Below are 25,831 nucleotides of genomic sequence, written 5' to 3' on the forward strand. Positions count from 1 at the left end.
CTCACAAAGTTAGTCCTAAGCCACAGAGCAGCCTTACTTTGCCTTTAGGATGCTAAGAGGGTTGGGATAGGAGTCCCTGTACTCCTGCTTTTAAATCTTAGCTAGCTCCTCCCACGTTTTTCTTAAATGTTTTGTGTAACCAAGGGAATGTAATAGGTGAGATTTTGGGGGAAGAGAAAGGCTGGTTTACTCCACCTCTTCTGGTCCCTATTTATAAATCTTGAATTCTCCCAGTTGATAGGTGGAGACCTGTTAAGTTTATATGGCTTTAAAGGTCTCAGGAAAGGGCCGAAATTTGTTACCTTTTTTTCTTTGTCCACCAGCATTCCACCTCCCCCATTTTTGTTTTTTTAAGGTGTATTTTTGAGAGAGAAAGCATGATGGGGGGGGGGGGGGGGAGGTGTTCTGAAGCCAACTCTGCTGACAGCAGAAAGCCTCTTTCGGGCCTTGAACTCACAAACCTGAGATCATGACCCGAACCGAAGAGCGGCGCTTTACCAGCATCCCACATCCCGGGAATGCGGCAAGGCCTATGCCCAACCAAGGCCAAGGTCCAAGCCTGAGGCTGAGGCGAGAGCAGCGTCCCCACGCCAGACATTTCTACTGGCTCCCCTTCCCTGTCCTTTGCCCAGTCCCCCTTAATGTGTTTTAGTAGGGCCCATCCTTGACTTCACAAGTGGCTGCCCTTCGCGGAGGCCCCAGTCATCCTCTGGCAGGCCGCGGCAGGGATTCCTCATCTCTCAGTCTGTGTCTTCGTCTGGGACTGCGCCGCGTAGTTACTTTCACTCCAGCCTGGCCCGGCTCGCCACGCGGCAGGCAGCCTTGACCGTTAGGCAGGCTTCCAGTGCTCAGGAACAGCAACCAGGCCTGGGCGCGCCGCACACTCGAGGCTCTAGTACGGGCCCCTTGGGAATCCGCGGGGCGCGACGACCATCACCGCGCAGGCGTCAATCTTCCTTTCTTGACACTGCAATTCCCAGAAGGCCACGCAGCGTCCCCTGCGCGGCTAAAGCCCTGGAGCTTCAACCGCTCCGAAAGGGCGCGGGACTCTCGCCGCACTGCATTGTGGAATACATAGTCTGAGAAAACGTCTTCGGGCACAAAGTCCCCACCAAGCTCACGTGTTTACCTTGTGCACTGGCGGCCGGAGGGGCGGAGGCGGGGGGAGGAGGAGGGGAAGGGGGGGACAATAAAGAGTAGCTACCAGATTTCGTCATAAAACCGCGACCAGACAGGCGGCGCCATCTTCGAACTTGGACTTCCGGAAGGACTTTGGTGAGGGTGAGTGTACCGCAGCGGGGTGTGCGGGGGCCCCACGATTCCTCCTCCTCCTCCTTTTCCCATAGCACTAAGATAATGGGAACCAGCTCCCGGCTCCTCTCTTCCCTCTGCACAGCATCGCGATTTCCAGCCCCCGCGCTGCTGCAGAAACCATCACGCTCCCCACCTCCTTCCCTGTAGTGCAACCGGACATCCCTTATCCCTGCTAACCATGGCTCTTGCCTTCTTTCTCGACGCGGTGCGGGTAACACGGCATCCTGTGCTCTGGCCGCGTCGTTGGTAACATTACATTCCTCGGACTCAGCAAACCTACAGTAGTCCTCGGCCTCAGAAAACTCAGGGCTCGCCCCCAGCCCAGGCTAGGGATGGAAGCTGCCTTCACGCCCATGACTGAGGAAGGGCAGACGGTCACCCCTAGAGTGGTAGCGGGTCATTCTCATTCGGCTGTGTCTCATCTTCCTCGATGAGGCTCTTTTAACCCCGGGGTTGTGCCCCGCGCGCTGCAACCCCATTGGCGCAGCCAAGGGCCAGTTATGTTTCCCTTCTAGTCCTTTTATCCCGCAGCAAGTTGGCTGACTGCTGGGGAAGGCAGAGGTGGCGACTTCAGCCCCACCCTAGTAACTCACTTTGTTAGAGAGGTGTAGTGTTTGGCGAAGCCTCTTCGCCCTAGTGGCATATCGTTACACACACTTCAGCCATTCCTGTACCTTGGTTACTTTTTGCCATCCCTTCTTATCAAATGTATTGTTTTCTTAGTAGTTTTTTAAAATTGGCTTATTTTTAAAATTTAAGTGCTTTAGTCTCAATCTAAGCAAGAAAGATGAAACCATGGGTTTCATGGACTAGAGTTTTTTATACAAGTTAAAAACACAATCAAAATAAAACTCATTTTTGTATCATTAAAATAATCTTGCATACCACCAGCTGTACCATAGGAACACTTTGGTATTAGACCAAACAGTGTGTTTAAAGTAATTCCATAGTTGAGGAACTGTGTTAACTAATCATTTTCCTTGATTAGGGAAATCCTGGCAGCCTTGAAGCAGCATTCCAAACAAGTTGAGGTGCAAATGTAAACTTTTATAAACTCTAGCAAAATTTATTAAACATCCCTTCCTTTACTTATGTCTAGGATTTGTATTATAAAATCATAAATGGAAATTAACCACCATACCCTGCTGCTGCCTTCTAGAGAAATGAATTCTTGAAGGGATTTTTGCACCTTGAGAAGGTGGTCATTCAATTAACAAAGTTTAATTATTGCACTTACCATGTACCAGGTTCTGGATTCAGTAGTGAATCAGGCAAGATCCTTATGAAACTTTCAGGGAAGATACATATGGAGTAAGTGAATACCCATACCTCTTATTATCATAAGAAAATACCACATGGACTAAAGAGCTACATTTAAGATTCAAAACTAGAAAAAGTATTAGAAGAACATAAAATAGGGTATGTTTATATCAGTGGGGTAGGAGATGCCTTTTTAAGACACAAACAAGTCATAAAGGAAAAGTCATAAAGAAAAAAAATTAACTCAGTAAATATAATTTCAGTTTAGCAAGAAACATTATAAACAAAGGTTTTTTTAAAAATATTTTATGGGGCACCCGGGTGGCTCAGTTGGTTAAGCGTCCGACTTCGCCTCAGGTCATAATTTAAGGGTTCGTGGGTTTGAGCCCACGTCGGGCTCTGTGCTGGCAGCTCAGAGCCTGGAACCTGTTTTGGATTCTATGTCTCTCTGTCTCCAACCCGCCACCTCTCGTGCTCTGTCTCTCTGTCTCTCTCAAAAATAAATAAACATTTTAAGAATATATTTTATTTTTATTTTACTTATTTTAAGTAGGCTTCACATCCAGTGTGGGGCTTGAACTCACAACCCTGAGATCAAGATTTTCATGCTCCACCAACTGAGCCACCCAGGTGCCCCTAAACAAAGTTTTTTTTAAAAAGTAGAGACACAGTATTTGCAACATAAATAATTTCACAGATCAATAAGGAAAAGATTGCTTTGTTTTTTTTTTTGTTTGTTTGTTTTTATTTATTATTTTTGGGACAGAGAGAGACAGAGCATGAACGGGGGAGGGGCAGAGAGAGAGGGAGACACAGAATCGGAAACAGGCTCCAGGCTCTGAGCCATCAGCCCAGAGCCTGACGCGGGGCTCGAACTCACGGACTGCGAGATCGTGACCTGGCTGAAGTCGGACGCTTAACCGACTGCGCCACCCAGGCACCCCGAAAAGATTGCTTTGTAGTGTAGAAATATGGGCAAATTATAAGTACAGGCAATTCATAAAAAAAAATAGATGTCCAATATATAAAAAGAAGTTGCTAACCTCAATCATTATCAGGACAATGCAAATAAATACAATAGGGAAGAATTCTTTCATCCATCAGATTGGCAAGGGTGTGGCAAAATGGGTACTGATACATGGTTAGTGGGATTACAAATTGACTTTTGTTTTGGTGAGCTGTTTGCAGTATCTATTAAATTTTGAAATGTGTATATCCTTTAATCCAGTACAATAATTCCACTTCATATCATTATTCTGGAAAATAATTTCTCATTAACGAAGAGATCTGTACTTAGATATTTATTGCAGTATTGTCTGTAATAGTGTTGTGATTCAGTTGTGCATCAAATGGGGAATATCCGAATGAACTATAATTCTATGGAACACTGGATAGTAACTAAGAAGAATGAGATACGTATTTGTGCACTGATGTGGAAATTCTTTAAGACATACATAGAAGTTCTCTTAACTGATACCTATTTAACTAGCTCCCTGTGTTAACTGACATTCCCCATTTCCTCTGTAAAGCATACAAACTGATGTTCATGGCACACTGCATACCTGAAGCCTATAGGCTTTTCTCCTATAGGCCTGATCACTGTTCTCACTGGTGGAGTTGAATGCTTGCCAAGAGTCATTGTGATGGTCCTCAACATTTTTTATGTCAGTTAATTTGTCATTATATTTATATTATTGTGATATTTGTTTAAATTTTAAAGATTTTGAGTATGAAAGAATTACTGTTTCTATTAAAACTAAGTTGTAATGTGGCAGATAAACAGGTGCTTTATTATTATTCTTTATATTCTACACATATTTACAAGTATTCTACTTCAACTAAAAGTATTATAAAGACAACTCAGAAAAGAAAGGAAACTAAGTTGATCCCTTGGGAAAGGCAAAAGAGGTACATTTGCAAAGAAACAAAGAGGTGTATGGGTGTGGGTGAGACAACTCTAAAAGACTGAGGAAATTTTGTAAAGATCTGAAACTTTATTGCACTTGAATTGCTTCTCAAGAAAAGACAATGTTTCAAGAAAGGAGTGATCAATAGCATCAGTGCTGCTAAGAGATCAAGTTAAAGGAAACAGAAGTGTCCACTGAATTAGTTGACAGCAGTTATTGGAGGCTTTAGCTTCAGTGATGAGTTGGAAGGCAAAATCCTAGTCAGAATGAAGCAGGGTAATTAAAACATCACATGCAGAGAACTCTTTAAAAGTTTGACTGTGAGAGGGAGGAGGAACATGGGTTAAAGGGTAGTTGTATGTGTGTTAAGATGAGAATTATTGACGTTACTTTTTTTAATGTTTATTTTTGAGAGAGAGAGTGCACATGGGCAAGTGGGGTAGGGACAGAGAGAGAGGGAGACACAGAATCGGAAACAGGCTCCAGGCTCTGAGCTGTCAGCACAGAGCCCAATGCGGGGCTCAAACTCACGAACTGTGAGATCAGGACCTGAGCCGAAGTCAGACACTTAACTAACTGAGCCACCCAGGCATCCCAGTAATTACAGACATTTAAATGCAGTTGGGGAGGCACCTGGCTGTTTCAGTGGGGCATGCGACTCTTGTTTTCAGGGTTGTGAGTTTGAGCCCCATGTTGGGTGTAGAGATTACTTAAAAATAAAATCTTTATAAATAAATGAAGGAAGGAAGCAACCAATTGGACAATAGCCAATGGAAAGGAAAAGGATAAACAATTCCAGTGTCCCTAGGAGGTAGGGTGATGGAACTAGAACACAGGTGGAAGGTTGGGCTTAGAAAGTAGATAAAGGGTTCAGATGGAGAGAGTAGGCTTCTTGACCAGACATTGAAGTATTTCCCACATAGTGACTTTCTGGGTTTTGTTTTGGGAATCAGAGGCAAAATACCTGCTGAGAACCAGGGCATCAGATATTGGGGGAGAGGTAATGTGGGGGCTGACTAGAGAGAACGTGTAAGTGGTAGCACTCGGCACCTTAGATGCACACATGGAAAAGAAGGATGGTTGGTTCATCCAGGGCTTAAATTTTGCCAATTTTGCAGAGCAAAAAGATAAGAAAGGAACTTCACAATATCAACAAGAATCTGATTCAAATAAAGGAATCTAAGCTAGATAGGATGTGGCCAACACAGGGAGAAATTGGAGAGATCAATAGATAGTGACTTGATATGGTTGGAGAATAGATATAGATTGTAGTTGAGCAGTCTGGCTATAAAGATGGGAGGTTGTGATCAGATAGTGGGATGTCTTTGTGATTTTGGAGGTTAAAAGGTTTTGTGTGATGACAGGGTCCATTGTGAGACAGCAAGTGAGTAGCAATGGTTTAGCTGAATGTTCTGAGCTTCAAGAACAGTTTTTACAAGACAGGGAGAACTCTTCGTCTAGAAGTGGCATTGGAGACGAATTGACAAGACGCTGATCCCACTTTCTACTTTGGGGTAAGTGGGACATGAGAGAAGGAAAAACCTCCACTGAGAGCCTGGAAAGCTAAAAATTTCACTTCCTGGAATTTTTTTCCATCCAAGATTTTGAATATGATTGAGGTCTTGCCAATTAAATGTGCTCTTGAAGAACTCAAATTTGAACTTCAGTTTAGAGAGGAGAGAGCCAGGCCAGGAGGCAATACATATTATTGGTTCAGATTGTGGCAGTGGTATGATTTTGGATCTGGGAGCCAGAGAAGGGTCTTTCCTGTTCAGTTAGGTCACTTTCTGATCATTGCAGAGGCAATTCATGGAGCCATCAGCTGTGGCAGGAGCTTTGTGATTTGTGGGTGCCTCCTCGTAATCTGAAGGGCTTTGTGAAGACGCAAAGTGCTGGCCCCATCCCAGAGTTTCTGATTCAATAGGTCTGGGATAGGACTGGAAATCTGCACTCTAACAAATTTCCAAGTGATGTTGATGCTGCCTGGACCACCACAATTTAGGAACCACTGGTGTGAACCATGTAATACCCTATAATAAATTCCTTTTAGCTGAACTGGCTAGAGAGGATTCTGTTCTGTGCAGCTGAAGCAGGACCGATAGAGAGGTCAAATAATCATTTTATTCATGTCTTCCTGTCCTTATCTACTTGATCTGTCAATGGTTAAAAGAAGTAGTTCTTGTATTTCCTGAAGATTTTGCTTTATTTTGATGCTGTCATTTGACGTCTAACAGTTCATGACATTTATCTTTTATATAATTTGAAGTTTTATGACAAAGTATTCCCTCTTTGTCTCATTTAATACTTCCCCCCTGAACTCAACTCTGCTATTACCAAAACTCCTATTTTCTATGTGCTTACATTTGCCCTATATATTTTAATGTATCTTTTGACTTACAGCTCTTTTGAGTTCCTTTGTATTAGACATCTTTTTTTGTTAAGTTTATTTATTTATTTTGAGAGAGAGAAAGAGAGAGCAAGTGGGGGAGGGACAGAGAGAAAGGAGAGAGAGAGAATCCCAAGCAGTCTTCGCACTGTCCGCGTAGACCCCAGTGCAGGTCTGGAACTCACAAACTGCAAGAACATGACCTGAGCTGAAATCAAGAGTTGAATGCTTAACTGACTGAGCCACTCAGGTGGCCCTGTGTTAGACACTCCTTCAAAGCATATAGTTTGACTTTTCAAAATCAATCCAAATCTTTATTCTTTTTTTTTTTTTAATGAATGGATTGATTTTTGGTCATTGTTATACGTATCTTTATCTTCTTTGTAGGTTTTTTTTTTCTTTTCTTTTTTGTGTTTCTTTTATTTTCAATCTCTTATTGTACAGCCTTTAAAACAATTTTTTTTCTGGTTTCTGTGGTCTGCTGGGTATTTTGGAAGCAACAGAGTATACTGCCTTTAGTTCTGTTAAATATCTAAATGGTATTAATAGCCCTTTACTTCTCCAGTTACCGATCTTACAAGCAAAAGCAGGATACTTCTTTGTCTTGGTCTACTACAGTCTGAAAATTCTTATTTTTACATTGCAGTGCCTTTCAAAATTTTAAATTAGAGTCTGTTTTATAGTGGTAGTTACCACAGTTGTTTAAACTCAATGTGTCACTGGGTTAAATGCTTACTGCAATCTTTATACCACAGCTTCTCCATTAGAAAGTTGTTGTGTTGCCTGGGTAGCTCAGTTGGTTAAGCATTTGACTCTTGGTTTCGGCTCAGGTCATGATCTCACGGTTGGTGAAATTGAGCCCTGCCTCTAAGCATGGAGCCTGCTTGCGATTCTCTGTCCCTCTCTGCCGTTCTCCCCCACTTGTGTTCTCTCTCTCAAATAAACAAACTTAAATAAAAATTTAAAAACCTTAGAAAGTTCTTTGTATTGATTTGTCTTTCATTGGCTGAAGTAGGTCTTCAAGTTGATTTTTTTAAAACTATAATTCCTAGAGACTTGCATATTGAGAATACCATCCTGTTGCCTTTATGTGAATGATGTCTCAGTTAAGTAAAGAATTTTCTTGACCCTCTTTGTGTTTCTTTATCTTCTGGCATCAAATGTTTCCGAGAACTCTGAGGCTGACCTGATGTTTACTTTTCTCTTTGTGGGAGAAATTTAGTATCTTCACTCAAGTATTTCTTGGTCTTGATGATTCTTTGTTGACTTTTACTTGCCTTTTACACCTTAAGCTCTTCTGATTGATAGACCAGGGTCTTCATTTATTTCAGGAAAGTATTCTGTTTTTTATTTCAGGAAATTTTCTTCTGTTAAGTGGTTTTTTTTCCTTTTCTTTTCTTTTCTTTCTTTTTTTAATACTTCTGTTCGCCTTTCCTTCTCTCTTGTTTAGGAACATCAGTTATTCATGTGTTGACTCCCTCCATCCTCTTTTTCATCTATATCATCTCACTAATCACTTTTATCTCTTTATAGCAGTACAGTTTTCAACATTTTGCTTCTCCCCTGGGTTTCATTTCATTTCATGATGATCTTATCCATTTTACTCAGTTTCTTTCCTTATGACTGCTCAGTCTCCACCTCCCCATTGTCTTCTTTTATCTCTTCTTGGATTCCACAGTATCTTTTTTTTTTTTTTTAAGTATTATACAGACATTTTTTGTTGCAAATTTTCTTCTGTTTTCTGGAGGCTTTCTTTGAAAGGATACTTTCCATCTTTTTTCATTTGTTTGTGTCCTTTTGATTCTTTCTGTAGTATCTATGCATAGATTTCATGTGGATCCTTTTTGTTTATTACTAATTTTGAATGGAGTAGTACTCTCAGGGCTTGCTATTTACTAAAGAACAGGGTAGATGGATTCTCATTGACCTCTATTTACGTTGGCGATATAACACTGTGTCTTTAGCACAGTGTTCCTTAGCACCTGAGTTAGAGGATTGGCTATTTCTAATATGTTTCTAATATGTTTAGACTGTAGCTTCTTTAAGAGAGACAATTGGGAAGTTTAATTTGTATATTTCCTATGGTCTTTGTATTAACACACTTTTCAGCTGAGGCCAATGAATTATTTATTCTTAAGGCATGTACAGACCTATGGGGGGGTTCCTCCTAGGATTTGAGGTATTTCTCCCTTTTTGTCATAAAAAGGTATGTTATTCTAACCAAAAACTGGGCCCTTGCAGAGTTCTGTGTTGCTCAGCTTTTTGGTTTGGTGGTCAATGCTTTGTTTATCTCTGTCAGTTTACTTTGGTCCATGGTTACACAATTGATTTTCTGAGTTTGAAAAAAATGAAGATTTGTGACAATTATTTAGTTCATTCTTTTTTTTTTTTTTTAAGATTTTATTCTTAAGTAATCTCTACACCCAACATAGGGCTCGAACTCACAACCCCTGAGAGCAAGAGTCACATGCTCTTACCTACTGAGCCAGCCAGGAGCACCTTTAGCCCATTCTTCAATGTGGGAAAGGTCTCTTAATATAGTAGGATGTTCCTTAATTGTCTCATAGCCATCCGCCTCCCCTATTCAGGTGAAAGATTGATGGCAGGCCACTAGATAACTCTTACTTATAAAATAAATTTGTTCCTTAACTAGTATTCACAAACATGGATTAGCTCTGGGCATCCTCCTTCAATGCAGTCTAAATTTTATGCATTTGGCAACTATTCTTTATAGTCTGTTTTAGGAAGTTGTGGCCCTTCCCTGGATTCATAACAGGTGATTTCTTTCTTTCTTTCTTTCTTTCTTTCTTTCTTTCTTTCTTTCCTTTCTTTTCTTTCTTTTTTAAAATTTTTTGAGGGGAAAGGGGTGATTTATTTCATTGGGCTTTAGGGCAAGGAGTTGGATAATTGTTCATTCACTGCATTATCCTTACAAGAAAATGTAAGAGCTTTAAGTTGGCTAAGCAATATAGTGCTTGGCACATAGTAAGCACATAAATAAATGGTAACTTTCTTATTATCCGTTCATTGCCAGCTCCACTAGTGTGTAGGTTCCATGAGAGCAGGGCCCTTAGCTGTCTTGCTTATTGTCATACTCCCAATTCCTAGAATAGTGCCTAACACAGAAGATGTTTAGTAATTATTGTTAAATAGTTCCCCCGGGGAAGTGGGAGGCGGTGGGTGGGATGGGAAGAGAAAAGACAGGAAAGTAGAAAAATCTGAGCCAGTGCAAATAGCTTTTGCCTTCTCCTCACGTGTATGTCTCTGTGCAGGGACAGCCATTTTAGGGGGTGCTGATGGATACCTGCGGGGTCGGCTGTGTTGCCCTGGGGGAGGCCGGCCCCGTGAGGAACATGACTGTGGTAGACTCTCCTGGACAAGAGGTGCTAAACCAGTTTGATGTCACGGCCTCTTCAGAAATAACCAGTGCTGAGGCTTCCATAGAGATGTCTTTACCTCCACCTTTGCCTGGATTTGAGGATTCTCTTGATGAGAGCAGGCTCCCTCCAGAACAAGAAAGCTTCTCCAGACTTGAACAGCAAGGTATGTACCTTGTCCTTTAATCTTTTAATCTCCCCATGTTTAGCTTCAGATGACAGAGAGCAGGGTGAGCTCACAGGATCTTACCAACCTGGGTATGGTATAATCTCTGCCAAAGAGATTTGAGCTCTGGTCCCGTCTCACAGACCCATATTCTTCTCTACAGATCTTTCTTCAGAGATGTCAAAGGTCTCAAAACCTAGGGCCTCAAAGCCTGGCCGGAAGAGAGGTGGTAGGACACGGAAAGGCCCCAAAAGGCCCCAACAACCTAATCCTCCGTCAGCCCCTCTGGTTCCTGGTCTCTTAGATCAATCCAGCCCTCTATCTGCCCCCATGCCTAAGAAACGAGGTCGAAGGTCCAAGGCAGAGCTGCTACTGCTGAAGTTGTCCAAAGACCTAGATCAGCCAGAGTCTCCACCTCCAAAGAGGCCCCCTGAGGACTTTGAGACCCCTCCTGGGGAACGACCCCGCCGAAGGGCTGCCCAAGTGTAAGGATTGTGGGGCGCAGCTCGGTGGAGGGGGGGTCGGGGTGAAGGGAATCAGGGTGGGACAGATGTTGGAGAGCTGAGAGGCTGTGGTGAGGCGTCAGGTAAGCAGGGGTAACGTCTGGGTTCTGGGGACTTGAGCCATCTTCTAGCTCTTACCGCAGCAACTTCTACCTGTTGCTAAGTTTGTCTGTCTAGGAGGTTGCTTTTTGTGCCTTGTATCCTGTCACCTTTTTCAGTTTCCTCCAGGTCTTCGTTGCAATTTTACCGCCCAGTATATATCAGTCTCTCTGTGTCCTTCCATTCTTCCCTTGGCTCTTACTGATCTCTGTGGTAGAGTGAAAGTGCTTTTGGACTTAGAGTTGGCAGATCTGGGTTCACATTCCACAAACATGATCTGAGTCTTATCTTGGCCAGGTCCGTAACTTCCCTGGATCTCTGGTTCTTTATCAAAGGGGAAGGGAAAATTAATAGCTGCTTTGCAGGGGCCCTTGGGAGGATCCAGTGAGATAAGAATCAGCTAAGTATCTGGAAAAGGGGCTCTCAGTTAAGTGTCTGTGAGTATGGCTCTGACTCTGCCCTGTGCCACAGGGCACTTCTGTACCTTCAGGAACTGGCTGAAGAGCTCTCAACAACCCTGCCTGCTCCAGTGCCCCGTCCCGAGAGCCCCAAAGTGAGCAGCCCTGCCCAACCAAATAAAAGCCAGCCACAGGCAGCCTGTCAAGGTGGAGAGGAAGAGAATAACACTGCACGGGATGAAGACTTTGTTCTCCAGGTTGAGGCTGAAGATGGAAATGAAAGCGAGGCTCCAAGCGAGATCTCATCTGACCCTGAGCCTGCGGTGCCTCGGAGCACCCCACGAGGATCCACTTCCGGGGTAACTGAATGAATAAGAAAGTGGGGAAATAGGAGGATTATTAGGGGGTCTGCAGGGTGCCTAGTAACTGATGGCCAAAGTAGGTAAAGGAAGAAAGGACACCCTCAAAAACAGTTGGGGCACGGGGGGGCTGCGGGTGTAAGTACATCAGATTACTCATTCAGATACCGAGCATCTACTCTGCACTAGGAAACACATGTGACTGCAACAGCATTCTGCCTAAGTCCACAGTGTGATAGGTGCTTCACCGGGACTGAACATAGTGCTTTGGGCGTGTAGAGGAAGGCAGTGAACTACTCAGGCTTCCCAGAGAAGTGATGGTTGGGCTAGGTCTTGAGAGGTGAGTGGCAGTTTGCCAGAGGGGTTGTTTTTCCCAGAAATTCCCGGGACAGGACACTAGAGCAGGCAGGGCTATTGAGAGCTCTCAGCAAGTTCCCAAGGGTGCAGAAGTGCCCAGCGGGACCTCGGAGGGTCTAGGGGAGAGTGGTGGGATCAAACTCGAGAGGATGGCCGGACGACCACTGGAGGGAGCCAACACAGGTGTTTGTACGTTTGTTGAATTGTGGTAAAATATACCACATAAAATTTGCCATTTAAAAATGTACGATTGAGTGGTGTTAGCGTGTCCTTGGTGTTGTGCAGCCATCACCACCACCCATTTCCCAAATGTTTTCATCATCACACACAGAAACTCTATACAACAAAGGTTTTTAAGTAGAAATATAATTAGTTAGGACAATAGGTCAGTCAGCAGTGGACAATTAGAAGACAGCTTCAGGTATCCAGGTAGTAATAGGGAGTGTCTGAATCAAGCCATGAAGTAAGCGAAGGTGGGGGACGGATGCAAGAGACGTTTGAGACAGTTAACAGCACTTGGCAGTCACAGGAAAGGAAGGAGTAAGAGTTTCTAACTTAGATGGTGCTTTCTTGTGCTGGACTTCAGGACAGAGGAGCAGTGGGGGTGGGGGAGGGGGGTGGGGGAGCAGTGAGGCGATGAGCTCACTTCCTTTTCTTTTGAAATTTATTTTTAAGTTTTCAAAATTTATTTTAAGAGAGAGAGAGAGAAAGAGCGAGCGCGAGTTGGGGGAGGGGCAATGAGAGAGGAGGAGACAGAATCCTAAGCAGGCTCCACACTGCCAGCACAGAGCCCAACATGGGGCTTGAACCCATGAACTGTGAGATCATGACCTGAGCCAAAACCAAAAGTCGGATGCCCAACCAACTGAGCCACCCAGGCATCCCTTAATTTTTAAATTTTATTTAAATCCAAGTTAGTTAACATATAGTATAATAATGATTTCAGGAGTGGAATTGTGATTCATATTTACATATAACCCCCCATGATGAACTCACTTTCTGACATGTTGAATTGGCCTGTGGGCCATGGGCCATCCTACTAGAGATGTCTGGTAGCCAGTCATGTATGTGGGATCAGTGCCTGCCTTGTCTCAAGTGCAACATTTAAGGGAGTCCTAAACCCTCAGTAATCAAGAAAAATATTTTGATGCAACATTTTAAAAAATAAAAATTGAGGGGTGCCTGGGTGGCTCAGTCGGTTAAGCGTCCGACTTCAGCTCAGGTCATGATCTCACAGTCTGTGAGTTCAAGCCCCGCGTCGGGCTCTGTGCTGACAGCTCAGAGCCTGGAGCCTACTTCGGATTCTGTGTTTCCCTCTCTCTCTCCCCCTCCCCTGCTCATGCTGTGTCTCTCTCTGTCTCAAAAATAAATAAGAACATTTAAAAAAAATTTTTTTAAATAAAAAAAAATAAAAAATAAAAATTGATGCAACAGATTTATGATGAACAAAAATATCAAGGTTTTAAATAAAGACAGGAACTGTATTACTGATTTTTCCTTTTGCTTTAGGCTCTGTAATATGGCTTGGGATCACTGTAAAAGTCTAGAATTTGTAGAGAAGCTGAAACTGAGTAAAGCTTACATTTTCTAAGATATAAACTTGATAATCAGGCATAATGATGGAAGTCAAAGCTATGGGCATGGGGTGAGATTACCTGGAGTATGTGTATGGAGGGTTGAGGAGAAGACAGAGGGAGTCGGGGAAATACCATCATCAACTAAACCTGTCAGAGGAGGGAGAGCCTGCAGAGGAATATTAGAGAGGCAGGAAGAAACAAGGAGACACTATCCCATAGGGCAGGAGTTTGAGGAAGCGAATGTGAGTCCTCTGAACCAAATGCCATGGAGACGCTGAGGAAGGTGAACAGAAAATACGTAACAGGTTCCAGGAACCTGGGTGGCTCAGTTGGTTGAGTGTCCCAATTCTTGATTTGGGCTCCAGTCACGATCTCACGGTTTGTGGGGTTGGGCTCCGCGCTGATAGCACAGAGCCTGCTTGGGATTTTCTCTCTCTCCCTCTCTCTCTGCCCCTCCCTCGTGTACACTGGTGCATGCTGTCTCTCCCCCCCAACCCCCAATCTCTCTAAATAAATAAGCTTCAAAAAAATAAATAAGAAAATACATAACAGGTTTTGCAGAAGGTGAAGTCCTAGTAATGGTGGAAACATCAATCTTTTAAGACACTGACAGGTCAGAGGCTAGAGAGGAGGTAGTACCAAGAAAAGTAAAAGCTGAGAAAGCTGTCTTCCAGGGACTTTCTCCAGTCTGTAAAGTTCTCTCGCTTATGTTTTTTTTTTTTCCATTTGATCCTCAGAAACAGAAGCCACACTGCCGGGGAATGGCTCCCAATGGCTTACCAAATCACATCATGGCTCCAGTTTGGAAGTGCCTCCATCTCACCAAGGACCTGTGAGGCTTGAGGAGGGGGCTGGGGATGCGGGGGTGTTGTTGGCGTGCAGAGGACCTTCTAGAAGTGGGGCCATGGGAAAGAGGGAAGGCACTCACGGGGCAGGACACTGAAGACATTCATAATTAAAAGGTACCGCTCTAAAGGCAAGAGCTCCAGAGCCGTGCTGTCCGACATAAGCCACTAGCTGTGTGTGTGGCCATTTAAATGTAATTTCAAATTAATTAAAATGAAATTAAAAGTCCAGTTTCACAGCTGCACTAGCCACATTTCAATAGCCACTTAAAGCTAGCGGCTAATGTATCCGTTGGACAGCACACATCATAGATCCCTCCCATCACTGCACACAGGTTACTGGACAGAGCTGCCCAAGAATTTCTCTCCTCCTTCACTAACGCTGCTTCTGTCCCTCCAGCCGAGAACAGAAGCACTCGTACTGGGAGTTTGCAGAATGGATTCCATTAGCCTGGAAGTGGCACTTGTTGTCTGAACTGTAAGTTAGACATTCTGAAGCCGAGGAGGGGGTGACACTCCTGGGATCAGAAGAGGGACAGGGAATCCTGGGGTGGGTGAAAGTCTTCCACATTCATGCTCTTTCCTTTGCCTGCCCCCAGTGAGGCGGCGCCCTACCTGCCCCAGCAGGAGAAGTCTCCACTGTTCTCTGTACAGCGTGAAGGACTTCCTGAAGATGGCACACTCTACCGAATAAACAGGTGAAGATTGCATCTCTTTCTGGTTCTAGGAGAAACAGGACAAATGAATGTTGAAAGGGATGACATATTGGCCCTCTTCTTCCCCTGATGCTATTCCAGTTGGTCCCAGGGTGGGCAGCCTTGCTAGACCTGGTCAACCCAGGTAGTTTGCAGTGCTTATCACTGCTGGCCAGACTGAGGGCAGCTACGGAGATGGAAGGTCAAACCCGTTTACAAGGTCACATCTACTCAGATAGACCTGGGCACACTCGCCCTGGAGAGTCCTGTGGTAAACCAGAATGCACAGCCTGTCATCTTTGAAGGTGAACTAAAGCTAGACAGGCTTTGGAACGAAAGGAGGAAGATACAGATGGTGGCTAAGGACTATTGTCACCTGTAGAATGTTCTTGATATTCTGGCCCTTGCTTAAGCTAGTTCATACCAGCTCCAGGTGGAGCTCCCATTCTGTCCTCATTACTTTTTTTTTTTTTTTTTTTTTTAAAGGCTTAATTTTTTGGAGCAGTTTTAGGTTCAAAATTGAGAGGAAGGTGCAGAGATCTCCCATATACTCCCCTGCCCCCATACATATACAGCTGCCCCATTATCAACATCCCCCACCAGAGGGTACATTTGTTACGATGAATGAGCCTACATTGACACATCATCACTCAAAGTCCATAGTGTACGTCAGGATTCACTCTTGGTGTTGTACATTCTTTGGGTTTGGACAAATGTATAATGACATATCTCTGTCATGATGGGATCATACAGAGTAGTTTTGCTGCCCTAAAAATCCTATGTGTTCTAGCTACTCATCCTCCCCTCTAATCCCTGGCTATCACTGATCTTTTGACTGTATAGTTTTGCCTTTTCCAAAATGCTACATAGTTGGGTTCATACAGCGTGTAGCCTTTTTCAGGTGGGTTTCTTTCACTTAAACATGCATTTAAGGTTCCTCCGTGCCTTTTCATTGTTTGATAGCTCATTTATTTTTAGTGCCATATAATATTCCATTGTTTGGATGCTTATCCACTCACCTTATGAAGTCCTTATTACCTTTTATTAATTCCTTTCTTCATCCCATCTTTGACTTTTCTCTAGATTTAGCTCGATCACAGCACACCCAGAGCGCTGGGATGTGTCCTTCTTCACAGGGGGACCCCTCTGGGCTCTGGATTGGTGCCCAGTGCCAGAGGGGGCATCAGCTTCGCAGTATGTGGCCCTTTTCTCCAGCCCTGACATGAATGAGACACATGCACTGAGCCAGCTTCATTCGGGTCCCGGGCTGCTCCAACTCTGGGGCCTCGGGACCTTGCAGCAAGAAAGCTGGTGAGGTGGGGCTGGAACGCTGCTGTGGGAGGGTGGTTGAGGAGGAGAGAAGGATGGGGCTGGGCAGGGGCGCTGGGGCGCTTGGATTGGGTTGAGATGGGGCAGAGCACAGGCTCTGGCAGCCCTAGGCCCCTTCTCCCTACCCATTCTCCCCATATGCTTTCTCTCCTCAGTCCTGGCAACAGGGCCCACTTTGTCTATGGGATTGCTTGTGACCATGGCTGCATCTGGGACCTCAAGTTCTGCCCCAGTGGAGCATGGGAACTTCCAGGCACCCCTCGGAAGGTACCTCCCTGTTGGTTGTGGGATGCTTTAGGACTCAGAGTCAGAACAGAGAGGCCCTGCGAGTTCTCAGAGGGGACAGAGAGCGGTGGATGGAGTTTTCCCGGCAACCCCATATCATTTCCAGGGGCCAAAACCTCAAAAGTTTTCTGAGAGGCTCTGAAGGCAGCAAGCCTCAGCACAGATCTGGTCTCCCCCTCTAGGCTCCTCTTCTGCCCCGATTGGGCCTCTTGGCTCTTGCCTGCTCAGATGGGAAGGTGCTGCTGTTCAGTCTGCCCCATCCGGAGGCCCTGCTGGCTCAACAGCCCCCAGGTGAGTAGTGCAGCAGGCGAGGGGGTGGTGCTGCTGCAGCAGGGTCTGTCCATCTCCCCTGAAGCCCCTCCTGGCCCAGCCTCTAGGACCAAGCCTTCCTCGGCATCCTACCCACTCTGACTTCACACCTTTTGTTCTCCACCTGTCTCTTTAGCAGTCTGCAAAAGGGGTACTCTCTCCTGCAGTCTTCTCACTGGGCTCTTTGAACATACCCCCTTTCTCCCCCTTGCCTGCTGTGTGCCCTCAGGCCCTCCCCTCCTGCTGCCACAGCTTATGTGCTGAGCGTGATCTCCCCTGATCTCCTCTGCCACACTCTTCTCCTTCCCTCAGTCCCGTACTCACCTCTCCTTTCTTCACATAAACGCTTGCCTCTCCGTGTACACATAAACACCCTTTCTTCATTGGGAAGAGAGGGAGAGAATGTAGAGCTGAAGATGAGCAAGAAGAGGAAGGGGTTAGGGAAAGACATCTCCTATTTGTCAAACTTGATTTTCAACTGTCCCGAGTATTTAAAGAAGAGGGCACCCAGTTTTGAGCCCCAAGAAATGCCATACTTGGTGGTTTGGTGGAGGAGTGGGCTGAGGAGGGAACAGGCAGTGAGGAAGTGAAGACAGATGCGTAGACGATTCTTTCAAGTAGGTTGGCCGTGAAGAGGAACACATGGATGAGGGTGGTGGCTGGAGGTGAATAAGGGGTAAAGGAAAGGTTTTGTTTGTGTGTTTGTTTTATTGAGTTAGGAGACTATAGTGCATGTTTACATATGCATATGAGAATGATCCATTAGGGAGAGAAAGCAGATCGCTCAGGAGAAACGAAAGATAACCAGATGAGCAAAGTTCTGGAAAAGGTGAGAGAGTGGGGAGAGAGCAGAGTGGAGCAATTAGTCATTCTGATAGGAGGAAGGACACGCTCACTATAAGGGGGTGGGGGAAGGGGATGGGGCCAGATAGAGGTAGATTCATCAATGTGCTGGTGGAGAAATGAGCGTAAGGGAAGGTCATTGTCAGATTAGGGGTGCTGATGTAAGAGCAAGGCAGATCAGGACTTCAGTCCTCTGTTCTCAGAGCATCGCTCTTCTTCCCTCACAGATGCAGTGAAGCCCGCCATCTATAAGGTGAGTGAGGAATCTGCTACCTTAGCCAAGGCTCCATCTTCTCGAGCCTCCCTTACTGATTCCACAGTGAGTCTCCTTCTGCCACTGAAAAACCCCCATCCTGCTGGATTAAACACTGATTTGAGCCTTTGTGGCAAATGGTAGGTATTCCTAACCCTAGGCCCGGCTCTTCTGTCTCTGCAGGTACAATGTGTGGCGACCCTTCAGGTGGGGTCTATGCAAGCTTCGGACCCCTCTGAGTGTGGTCAGTGCCTTAGCCTGGCCTGGATGCCCACCCGGCCCCACCACCACCTGGCTGCTGGCTACTATAATGGTAACAAAACAAAACAAAACATAAGGGGATGTTGCTACTTAAAGTTTATATATGCTTGTTGTTTTTTGGTTGTTTCTTTTTTGGTTCAGTGTTGGGCATTATGTTCAAGCAGTGTAAAAAAAAATACAAAGAAGGAAGAAGAAAGTCACTAGAAATCTTCTTTTCAAAAAACCATAATTAAGAGTCGGTGAAGATCATTTCATGGAGTTCTGTATGTATATATAAAGATAAAAAGATCAGATGGCGAGAGAAAGAATTCTATGACCGTAGGATCATTCTATGTATTTTAAAAATATTTTTTAATGTTTTTTATATTTGAGAGACAAAGAAAGAGAGCACAAGTGGCAGAGGGGCAGAGAGAGGGAGACAGGATCTGAAGTAGACTCCATGCTGACAGCAGAGATCCCAGTGTGGGTCTTGAGCTCATGAACCATGAGATAATGACCTGAGCTGAAGTCGGACGCTTAACCGACTGAGCCACCCAGGCGCCCCCTATATAAGCTGTTTAAAAGATTTTGTTTTTGAAAAAAAAAAAATTTAAAAAAAAAAAAAGATTTTGTTTTTAAGTAATCTCCACACCCAGCGTGGGGCTCAGACTCACAACCCTGAGAGCAAGAGTCACACACTTTACCCCCTGAGCCAGCCAGGCGCCCCTCTATAAGCTATTTTAAATGAAAATGTATGAAATTTAATTACACTTTAATTTTATAAAAGAAAAAGACTGGAAACTGAAAGATGGGCTAAGCTTCCCATAAATGTTCCTTCACCACAGAGACATCCATTCCTTAGGATCCTCTTGAGGTTAAAAAGAGGGGGAAAGAATGATAAAGAGCAGTCCAGTAGTTGGAGTTATCAGGTGACAATTTCATGGTCAGACCTCATCAGTAGCCTCAGCCTACAGAGGTCAGGAAATTAGCACTCTCACGCTTCTTCCTGGTCTTCTCGGTCTTCTCAGTATTTCTTTTGGTACTGTGATTTTTCATCATTTGCATGCTGTCATTGTTGATGCTGTTTTGCTGTCTTGATTCCCAGTTATTTAACCTTAACTCTGTATTGAAATGATCATGTGTGTCCACCGTCCGTTCACCTCAGGCTGCCGTTGTTGCCAAATTACTGATACGGCTCGGCTGGAGTTCACTGCCAATGAGCTTTTTCTTTTTTAAAAAAAATTTTTTTTTAACATTTATTTATTTTTGAGACAGGGAGAGACAGAGCATGAACAGGGGAGGGGCAGAGAGAGAGGGAGACACAGAATCGGAAACAGGCTCCAGGCTCTGAGCTGTCAGCACAGAGCCCGATGTGGGGCTTGAACTGACGGACCGTGAGATCATGACCTGAGCCGAAGCCGGACACTGAACCGAGCCACCCAGGTGCCCCTGCCAATGAGCTTTTTCAAAAAAGGTTCAGAGGTGCTACGTTTCCTGAGTTTTTAGCTACAGATATTTTCCCCAGCTTTTGTTGATTAAATTCTTACTGTTCCTTAATTTCTTTTCTTTTTATCAGAGTTCTACTTTTGATTACCTCCTCCTCCGCCAGCCCGGTCGGGGGCAGCTTTTTGGGTCAGCAGAGTTGGTTTCTATTTCTTCGTTTGTTTTATGTTTCTCCACATCTTGTTGCTTTTGGCTCCTTGCCTATTCTCTTTGTCTTAGAGCAGAGTTGGCAGACATTTCTCTAAAGGTCCAGATAGTGAATATTTTATGTCTTGTGGGCTGTTTGACCATTGTTGGAACTGCTCAACTCTGCCATTGAAAACTGAAGGCAGCCATACATGAGGTAAACGAATGGGTGTGACCGTGTTCCAGTCAGACTTTATTTACCAAAGCAGGCAGCAGGCTGTATTTGGCCCAAGGGCTGTAGTTCGTCAACCCTTGTCCTAGAGGGTTTATGCCTTTTAAAAAGCCCTTTGCTTTTATTTAGTAGGGAGTCCAGGCTACTGGGTGTATTCAGTCCAGCTTTCAACTGCAAGTGCCACACTAAGCTGTTATTTTTTTGTTGATGAGAGTTGGAGCTAAAATATCATGGAGGGAATGTTGCCTAGATCATCGTGATCCACATATTCTTTCATAAGGGGGTCACATCTGAGGGTAAAAGGCAAAGGTCCTAGGAACCCAGAGGAAAACATTAGAGCAAAGAAGGGAGAACTTGCCTTTATTACCTACACATTCTATCCCTACCTCAGGCATGGTGGTTTTCTGGAACCTTCCCACCAGCTCACCCCTGCAGCGGATACGGCTCTCTGATGGCTCCTTGAAACTCTACCCTTTCCAGTGTTTCCTAGCCCATGACCAGGCTGTGCGTGCCCTTCAGTGGTGCAAAGCTAACAGGTACGGGACAGGAGAGCTGTGGCGTGGGAGGTGAAGCCTGGGCAGGCTGGCGCTCCCAGCCTTGCTCAGATTTGATCTGCTCCCTTTTCTCCCCTCTTTCCACAGTCATTTCCTCGTCTCTGCGGGAAGTGACCGCAAAATCAAATTCTGGGATCTTCGACGACCTTATGAACCCATAAACTCTATCAAGCGCTTCTTGAGTACAGAGCTGGCCTGGCTGCTCCCCTACAATGGTGTCACTGTGGCTCAGGACAACTGCTATGCCTCGTACGGCAGGATACACATAGGGGCTCTGGGACAGGCCCTAAGGGTTGGGGTGCAAAGTGTGCCAGGTTGTTGTGGGGAGAGGGGAGTTCAGAGTTGGGCACTGAAGGAAACACTGAGGTAGTCTGCATTCTGGAAGGAACTGGGGAAGGGGAATGAATCCAATCTTGGAAAAAGGAAAGTGTTTTTTTCTTCCTCTTACAGTTATGGACTCTGTGGAATTCATTATATTGATGCTGGTTACCTTGGTTTCAAGGCCTATTTCACTGCTCCTCGAAAAGGCACTGTCTGGGTGAGCCCCCGTCTTCATTACACAGGAAAACGATTACTTTACTCACCTGCTGGTGGTCAGGAAGAGGCAGTAGTTTTGGATAGAAAAAGAGAGATGTATGGTAACTGTATCATCAGGGATAAGGGTTATGCATAAGCTCATTTGTATGTGTGTGTGTGCCCACCTCAGACTGTGTGCAGTTGTTACCAGTTCACAGAACTGAAACAATGAGTGAATGAATGAATGAAAGACATCTGTCTCTCTTCTTATTAGAGTCTTTCAGGATCCGACTGGCTTGGGACAATAGCCGCGGGAGATATATCCGGGGAGCTCATTGCAGCTATATTGCCAGACATGGCACTGAACCCAATAAATGTCAAGCGACCTGTAGAGCGAAGATTCGTACGTATATGAATATTTAATGGCAGCACCATCTGTTGGGTCCTAATCCACGTGATCTCCTAAATTAGAACTATAAATTAACAATAGGGTACAAATTTGTATGAGGACTCCCAGACCTGAAATTGTCTCTGGAAGTCTTTTTTAATGTTTATTTTTGAGAGGGGGGGGAGGGGGAGGGAGAGACACAGAATCTGAAGCAGACTCCAGTCTCTGAGCTGTCAGCACAGAGCCTGACTCGGGGCTCGAGCTCACAAGCCGTGAGATCATGACCCGAGCCGAAGTCAGATGCTTAACCGACTCAGCCACCCAGGTGCCTGGTCCCTGGAAATCTCAGCACAGAGTTGTACATAATCTTCTCTACCTTAGTGCATCTGAGCATATGTTCAAACATACTACCTTCTTCCATCTTTTAAGTCTCTCCTACCCAAAATCAATTTTCTCTTTTACTTTTATTCCGTCTTCAGTATTATGGAACCTAATGTCAGGGTCTCCTTTCTAGCCTATATATAAAGCAGATCTGATGCCATATCAGGACAGCCCTGAAGGTCGAGACCGTTCTGCTTCATCGGAGGCCCCCAACCCTCCCAAGGCTCGAACTTATGCTGAAACTGTCAGCCATCACTACTTGCTCTTTCAAGACACAGATTTGGTAAATTGAGGCCAAGAGAATGGGTGTGGCATTTGAAAAAGTAGAAAATGTTAGTCCTGGTATAGTAGGGCTTTCTAAGGAGTTGTAGCCCAAAGATGGAAGACTAAGAAGCCCCTGGCTTTCTCTCTCTTGTTGTACTCCCCTCCCCAGGGTTCCTTCCACGATCTGCTCCACAGAGAGCCAATGCTGCGCATGCAGGAAGGAGAGGGGCATTCGCAGCTCTGCCTGGACAGGCTGCAGCTGGAGGCTATCCACAAGGTAAAAGCCTGGTCTCATCTTCTCCACCTTTCTTCACTCTCGTTTCGTCCCAACTCTGGACATAGGATCAATGAAATGGGCAATGAACACATAACAGAGACAGCTGAGAAGGGAAAACAGCTCTGGCAACTTCATTCTGCAAAGCATGATAGACATTCCTCATTTCTACCTCTCTCACCCCATCGTGGTCTTATCCTTTCAGATTGTGGCCCTTTTTTTTTTCCTCCTGTTACAGCTACAACTCACCCTAAAGCACCAACTGTGAGCATCTCTCTTTTGTTTTCTGTTCTCTGCACAGGTCCGCTTCAGCCCAAACCTGGATTCCTATGGATGGCTGGTATCTGGGGGACAGTCAGGGCTGGTTCGGATCCATTTTGTCCGTGGACTCACCTCACCACTGGGCCACCGTATGCAGCTTGAAAGCCGAGCCCACTTCACTGCTATGTTCCAGCCGTCCTCCCCTATTAAAGGGCCCGGCTTCCCTCCAACTAGCCATCGCCTTCTGCCCAGTCCCTAGTCGTGGTCCACACAGGACCTTTGGAATGAAATCTGCCAGGAACAAATGGCCCCCAACCACAGGGCCATAGGAACTGGGGTCTTCCTGGATAGTGACGCTGCCAGACCTGGACCTTTAGACCTGCCTTGCCAGGACTCCTTAGATACCTCTCCTTCCACAGACTCTGTCATCACAGGCCCCTGCGGGCAGGGGGGCTCTCCCTCCACAAACTCTCAAGGCTCCTCCACCTAAAACTATGGCTCATGAGAAACACTCAGGCCTGACCTAGGCTTGGGAGTCAAATTGCTCATATTGAGCATATTGTGAAGTGGGTAAAGCTGAGTAAAGGTACTGGGTGTTTTTGAGACCACACGTGAGTGGGTGTTTGGAGAACTGGAAAGGGTATCTGTATGAAGGCTCCTGTCTGACTATATTCCAGGATCCAGTATTACTGCCTTCTCAACTTCCTCTTCAAAGTAACCAACACACAGGCCCATGAGGGGTGACAGTAATTTATTGGATTGAAGCGGCTTATAGTACTTCTTTAACTGAGGAACACCACAAATGCCCTACCAGTAGAACAGTGGCTCAGATCTTACTTGCTCCTGCTTATGAAATATTCCCAATCACTGGTCGTCTGACCTTACTCGAACACTCCTAGGCAGTCATGTTTTAAAAAAAAAATCTTCCTTTATATCAAGTCAAAGAGTATACTTCTATACATTTCACCATGATTATTAGGAAATCTAGTCATTCTTCCCTGTGATTGCCCTTTTAAATATTTAAAAATAGCTATCATGTGTTTCCCAAGTCTTTTCTTCTCTAGATTAAATATCTTCAGTTACTTTAACCATTCTTTACACGTCATCATTTTTGGTCCTTCATGATCCTGGCACATCGTTGAGTTATTAAACATGTCTAGCTGCTTTATTTCAACTCTCCAGATAGGAGGTGTTTAGAACCCAAATACAGTAATGTGTTGTTGTATCTCCTCTTGTTAGAGTCCTCTTGTGGGATGCTGCAGACTCCTAGGGCTGCAGTACCGCCTCCTAAGCAGAGACAGACCCCAGCAATGAGAAATAGGCAAACCACAGTCTTGGAATGTATAGGAGTACAATCAAGTTTGGGGTGGAGGGGAGGGAGGAGTCAGATGACCTTGGAAGACAGAAAGAAGTACACAGCCAGCTCCAACTGAAGGGAGTGGAGATTAGTTTACCACCTACCTGGAACAAAACCCTCTGGCACTGTAGACTGGTTGGCCAAATATCTGTGAATAGCTTTCTGCCTCTTGGATTTGGGAATTTATTGTATGTCAAGAAGAAGAAAGGAATCAAGCAGTTCCAATTTCCTTCCTGTACAGAAGAGGAAACAAGCTGGAGGCAACCAGACTATTAGCAGCAGAGGGACCACAACCCATGTCGGTGCAAAGGAGTCCAGTCTTCTACCGTCCCATTGTGATCGGGCTCTGGTTGTGCCACTTTTGTTTTTGAGCTGACAGGGAAATGCCTTCCATTGCAGAGAAGCTTTGTTCATTCTACACAGCAGCCCCTTAACACTGCCTCATGGGATTCCACTTTCAGTGGCAGAAAAGATGGGACCTGGGGACCCTTGCTGTTGAGGCTAGAGGTCGGTGCTGGCAGCCTTGCTCCTCCTGTGGACTCTAGCCTTGGTCTCCACCTCCAAAAGAAAATCAGGAGGTTGCTTTCAGCCCTTGCTGTCTTTCTTCACCATAAACCCTCTTCTCCCCAGGCTGTTCCACTTCAACCTTCCCTCCCAATGTGTACACTTTATACTATCCATGGATGCCTGTGCTTTTCTTTCTTTGTGCGTTTGCTCACACTTCCCTGCTCCAGGAGCATCCTTTTTCATCATCTCCACAAAAACCCTATTCATCCTTCAAGGTCCCAATGCAAATCTCACCTTTCATCAAGGAGTTTCATAGATTTCTCTAGTAAATATTCTCCCTCCCATGTGTTCTCAAGAGGAAAGGAAGAAAAAAGGATAAACAAGTGTTTATTAAGCACTTGGTCTATTTCAGGTATTTTGCATGTTACCTAATCATGTGAGGTAGGTACTGCCCCATTTTACTTGCTATTATTGAGAGTTTAAGCAGTCTGAATAAGGTCAGTTTACTAAGTAGTGATGCTGGGATTTGAATGTAGACAGCCTGACTTCAGAGGACAATTGTTTCCAACCTACCTCATTTGGTCTATTATATTTACCAGTGTAAATTCACTCTAGCACAGTGTTTTGTATATAGGAGCCTTTAGTTAAATATTTGTGACACCCAATTATCTTGCTTCCTCATTGTGTTTCTCCAGTAGCTGTGACAGGATTCTCCCTGCCTTAATCATATAGGAATTGAGTAAACTGGAGCTAGAGCTAGCCAGATAGCCTGAAAGAGTCCCGTATGGCTGCTCCCTGAAGTGTGGGCTCCCTGGATATAGTTAAAGGCTGCCAGCCTGACAAATGTACTGCCAGGGACCTGGTCATAGTTTCCACCACCCTAGAAAGGATGTTTCACTACATTCACAAAATTTTAGAATGTTAGAGCTGGAAAGGGATTAAGAAATCACCGAATCTATTGATTTC

At 45.0% G+C, this 25,831-nt stretch overlaps 1 protein-coding gene across 1 annotated transcript; it reads left to right on the forward strand.

The window, feature by feature from the left end:
- The first annotated feature begins 1,193 nt into the window (after window positions 1–1,193).
- GTF3C2 (general transcription factor IIIC subunit 2) lies at window positions 1,194–24,089 on the forward strand. The gene is made up of 19 exons (XM_047068558.1): window positions 1,194–1,281; window positions 10,140–10,410; window positions 10,574–10,895; window positions 11,484–11,769; window positions 14,441–14,535; window positions 14,949–15,026; window positions 15,148–15,246; window positions 16,327–16,554; window positions 16,728–16,839; window positions 17,040–17,148; window positions 18,237–18,262; window positions 18,446–18,575; window positions 20,755–20,899; window positions 21,005–21,166; window positions 21,368–21,455; window positions 21,708–21,836; window positions 22,336–22,485; window positions 22,636–22,743; window positions 23,042–24,089. The coding sequence occupies exons 2-19, from the start codon at window positions 10,164–10,166 to the stop codon at window positions 23,258–23,260; spliced, it is 2,733 nt and encodes a 910-aa protein (XP_046924514.1). The 5' UTR covers window positions 1,194–1,281; window positions 10,140–10,163; the 3' UTR covers window positions 23,261–24,089.
- The last annotated feature ends 1,742 nt before the right edge of the window (window positions 24,090–25,831 follow it).

The sequence above is a fragment of the Lynx rufus genome, unplaced genomic scaffold, assembly GCF_022079265.1.
Source record: "Lynx rufus isolate CCGP_SWC_20201006 ecotype Redwood Valley unplaced genomic scaffold, mLynRuf1.p SCAF_8, whole genome shotgun sequence".
Lineage (NCBI taxonomy): Eukaryota > Metazoa > Chordata > Mammalia > Carnivora > Felidae > Lynx > Lynx rufus.